Here is a 3,930-nt window from a genome sequence, read left to right as displayed (position 1 = left end):
TGAGTTCTTGCACACCCTCCCAGGTGCCCCCTCAGCCCCCTCCCCGATGCCCTCCCATTCTCCCCCATGTGCCAGTTCCTACCCCCCCACCCATTCCCACCTCTCCAGGTGCCCCTTCATTACCCAGGTGTCCCCCCCCCCCAAATGCCCACTTCCACCCCTGGTGCCCCCCCCGTGCCCACCCGTGTATATGGAGGCCTCCCTGGCGGCCACAGGCATGTTGGATGTGTTGGCCACGAGCGCTGTGCGCTTCATGATGGACTCGGTCCGGCCGCCCACCTCCATGGTCAGCTGGGGACAGGGACACCCAGGTCACCTGGGTCTACCCCTGTCACCTCCTGTCACCCCTGTCCACCTTCATGATCAACTGGGGACAGGGGGACACTGTCACCTCCCTGCCACCCCCTGCCCCCTCCGTCCTCCCGTGTTCCCCCTCGCTGTCGCACCTCGGGGAAGTCCCTGAGGACCTCGGACATCTCGTTCCCTCGCTCCCCGCACCCCACGTACACGATGACGTCACTGTTGGAATACTTGGACAGGGATTGGGAGATGACGGTTTTCCCGCAGCCGAAAGCGCCCGGGATGGCCGTGGTGCCCCCCTGGACACACCTGGGGACAGGGACACGGGGGGGACACGGGGGGGACACGGGGGTGGTGGGACCCCTGTCACCACCCTGTCCCTGCCCCCATTCCCGTCCTCATCAACACCCCCGTCCTGTCACCAACCCCCTCCTGTCCCTGTTCCACATCCCCTGTCCCCATCCCTGTCCTCAGTTCCAGTACACCCCCCTCCCCCCGACCCCAATCCCGATGGGAACAGCGCACGCCCCCCACCTCCGATCCCGATCCCAATCAGCAGGAACAACGCATCCCCAAAATCCCCCCCAATCCCCCCGATCCCAATCTCCCACTATCTCTACGGGAACAGCGCTCGCCCCCCGATCCCAACCCAGCTCCCGCTCGGCTCCTACGGGAAGAGCGCGTCCAGGACTCTCTGTCCCGTGAGCAGCGGGTTGTTCGCAGGAAGCTTCTCGGCCACGGGCCGGACCTGCCGGACGGGCCACACCTGGAGCATGGAGAGCTGCTCCCGGAGCCCCTGGAATTCCAGCTCCAGCACCACGTCCTGCGGGAACGGCAACGCGGGATGAGCCGCTCCCCGATCCCCCCGCCTGCCAATCCCGAACCCTGCGGGAACAGCGCATCTCCCCAGTCCCGATCCCAATCCCCCGATCCCGCTCACCGCCACGCTGTAGTTGCCGGGGGGCGCGACATAAGTGACGGTGCCGCGGCTGCGGGGGGGGACCATGAGCCGGTGCTGTAGCAGCGAGTTCTCGGCCACCGTCCCGTAAATGTCCCCTCCCGTCACGTGACTCCCGACCTGGCGCGGGGACAACCGTGAGGGACTCCCGACGGGCTCTGCCCCTCCCGGGGGGAAGCCGAGAAGGGGCGTCCCCGTTTCAACGGGACCCCCGTGTCCCCCACAGCCCCCGTATCCCCCATATCCCTGTGTGCTCAGTGTCCCCCCATGTCCCCACGTCCCCTTGTCCCCGTGTTCCCATGTCCCCTGAGTTCTCCAGTGTCCCCCGTGTCCCCCGTGTCCCTGTGTCCCCGTGTTCCCAATGTCCCCATGTCCCCACATCTCCCATGTTCCCACATCCCGTGTTTGTGTCCCCCAATGTCCCCACATTCCCCATGTCCCTGTGTCCCCATATCCCCTGCATCTCCCAATGTTCCCATGTGCCCCATGTCCCTGACAGCCAGTCTGGGGGGACAGGGAGGGGAGAGGACAGGGGCAGAGGATTGGGGGGACAGTTTGGAAGATATGGGGAGGGGAGAGAAGGTCTAGGGGATAGGGAATCGATACGGGGACAGGGGGCCCGGGGGTAACACACCCTAATGTCCTTGCTGGGGACAAAGTCCCAGGTGAGGTGTCGAGGCAGTGCAGGGACGTTGGTGCCCCGGGGGATGTAAATGCTCCGTGTGGCCTCGGCGATGTCGCGCAGTGGCCGCTGGATGCCATCAAAAATGGATCCCAAAATTCCTGGGCCCAGCTCCACTGAGAGCGGCTTCCCCGTGCGCAGCACTGGGTCCCCAACCTGCACCCCCGCTGGCACCCCCCGCTCAGGAAATGTCACTGAGGGCAGGTGACATCGAGGGGACTGCGGGGATGGGGGGGGGGCAGGATGGACTGGGGGCAGAGGGAGGGGACAGAGGGGCTGGGTGGGTGAGGACAGGATGGGGGGCTGGAGGGACAGGAAGGGGACAGGGGAGGGCGGAGGGACAAGGAGGGAACATGGGATGGGGAGGACAGGGAGGGGACAGCAGGGAGGGGACAGTGGCAGGATACAGGTCTCCTCGTACACCTGGAGCGTGGCCATGTCCCCCTCGAGCCGGATGATCTCCCCCACCAGCTCCGCGTGTCCCACCCGCACCAGCTCGTACATGGCCGCGCCCGCCATGCGCGTGGCTGTCACCACTGCGGGGACAGGCCACTGTCACCCCGACCCTGCCCCAGGGTCATCACCCTCCCGGGAGCCCCCTGTCCCCATTCCAGCCCCGGGGGTCCCCTCTCTGGGTGCTCCCCCTCATCCGCCCCTCCCCTGCTTCCATTTTAGTGCCACAAAGGGACATTGGGGTCCCTACCCCTGGGTGTCCCCAGGGCATTCCTGGGGCATCCCCACGATGTCCCCACAATGTCCCTGTGTCCTACCCGGCCCTGACACCCCATGGACAGCTCCCACCAGGCTCTCCCTCTCGAGCTCCTCCAGCCGTGTCCCCCGGGTCCCCTCCATGGTGTCCCAGCACTGTCCCCAGGGTGGCACCGCCGTTAAATGGCCACGGGGACCGGCAACAACTGGCTGGGGCTGGGGACACCGCAGGTGTCATTGTGTACTGTCAACAGCCCAGGTCCCACCCCAGGGACACCAAGGTGACATTGCACAGATGACAGCCCTGTCCCCCCCTCCAGGTGACACTGGACAGGTGATAGCCGTGTCTGTCCCCCCCAGGTGACACTGGACAGGTGCTAGCCCTGTTCTCCCCCCTTCCCAGGCGACACTGGGGTGACACCACCCAGGTAACAGCCCTGTCATGTCCCCCCCCTCCCAGGTGGCACCAGCCAGGTCTTGGGCCAGGTGTCACCATAGGTGTGTCCTGCGTGCAGTGACAGCCGTGTCCCCACCCCTGGGTGACACCGGGTGACACCGGCACGCGCCGGCACGCGCTGAGCTGGCCCTGGCTCAGGGTGCTGGGGACACAGCCCAGCTGTCCTTGTCACCCCCGCTTCGTCCTCTGGCTCTGCTTCTTGGGGTGTCACAGACACAGTTTGGGGTCCCATGCCCCTATTTTGGGGTCTTTCCCCCATTTTGGGGTCTACCCACCTCCCCCACTGTGAGATCCACCCCCTCCATTCTGGGATCCCTCCCCCTCATTTTGGGGTCCCCCCTTGGCATTTCCACCCTTTGGGGGTGGGGGGGAGGTCAGTCCTGTCCCCACTTCCTCATCCCCCTCTTAACAAACCACCACCCAAAACTCGCCCCAAATCCACCTTTATTTACCCAAACCCGAGGGAACGACAGCAAATCCGGGGGGAATTTGGTGATTTCGGGGGGAATTCTGGGACTGCTGGGGGGGAAGGGGGTCAGGAGACCAGGACCCCTGTGGAGCCCCCCTTGCCCCCCTCGGGGCCGTCCCGGGGGGGCCCTTTGGGCTCCTCCTCCCCCACCAGGCGGATGTTGTGCCGCTCCCGGAACTCGTTGAGTTCCCGGCCCTTGGCCTGGAGCTGCTGGGCCAGGGCCTCGATCAGCTTGGAAATCTGGGAAAAACAGGGGGAGGCACCAGCTCAGGGGGGGCTGGGGGCACTTTGGGGTGCTGGAAGTGGTTTAGGGGGTGCTTGGAGGAGTTTTAGGGGAGCAGGGGGCAGTTTGGGGG

General features: G+C 65.7%; 2 protein-coding genes across 2 annotated transcripts in view; both read right to left on the bottom strand.

Moving 5' to 3' along the window:
* LOC114071451 (V-type proton ATPase catalytic subunit A-like) overlaps positions 1 to 2,792 on the bottom strand; it is a 6,868-nt gene extending 4,076 nt beyond the window's left edge. The window contains exons 1-7 of the mRNA XM_027909279.1: positions 2,711 to 2,792; positions 2,348 to 2,476; positions 1,893 to 2,107; positions 1,241 to 1,378; positions 972 to 1,123; positions 447 to 609; positions 183 to 291 (exon numbers count right to left, since the gene is read on the bottom strand). Coding sequence (XP_027765080.1) covers positions 183 to 291; positions 447 to 609; positions 972 to 1,123; positions 1,241 to 1,378; positions 1,893 to 2,107; positions 2,348 to 2,476; positions 2,711 to 2,792 — 988 coding nt within the window. The remainder of the gene's footprint in view (positions 1 to 182; positions 292 to 446; positions 610 to 971; positions 1,124 to 1,240; positions 1,379 to 1,892; positions 2,108 to 2,347; positions 2,477 to 2,710) is intronic.
* Positions 2,793 to 3,640: 848 nt separating this feature from the next.
* PFDN2 (prefoldin subunit 2) overlaps positions 3,641 to 3,930 on the bottom strand; it is a 2,012-nt gene continuing 1,722 nt past the window's right edge. Inside the window, exon 4 of the mRNA XM_027909283.1 lies at positions 3,641 to 3,814. Within this exon, the coding sequence (XP_027765084.1) occupies positions 3,641 to 3,814 (174 nt within the window). The remainder of the gene's footprint in view (positions 3,815 to 3,930) is intronic.

The sequence above is a fragment of the Empidonax traillii genome, unplaced genomic scaffold, assembly GCF_003031625.1.
Source record: "Empidonax traillii isolate 1590-97213 ecotype Southwest subspecies unplaced genomic scaffold, ASM303162v1 scaffold2029:size96749, whole genome shotgun sequence".
NCBI classification, from domain to species: Eukaryota; Metazoa; Chordata; class Aves; order Passeriformes; family Tyrannidae; genus Empidonax; species Empidonax traillii.
The sequence above is the reverse complement of the archived record's forward strand: the minus strand, read 5'-3'. Positions and strand labels throughout refer to the sequence as shown.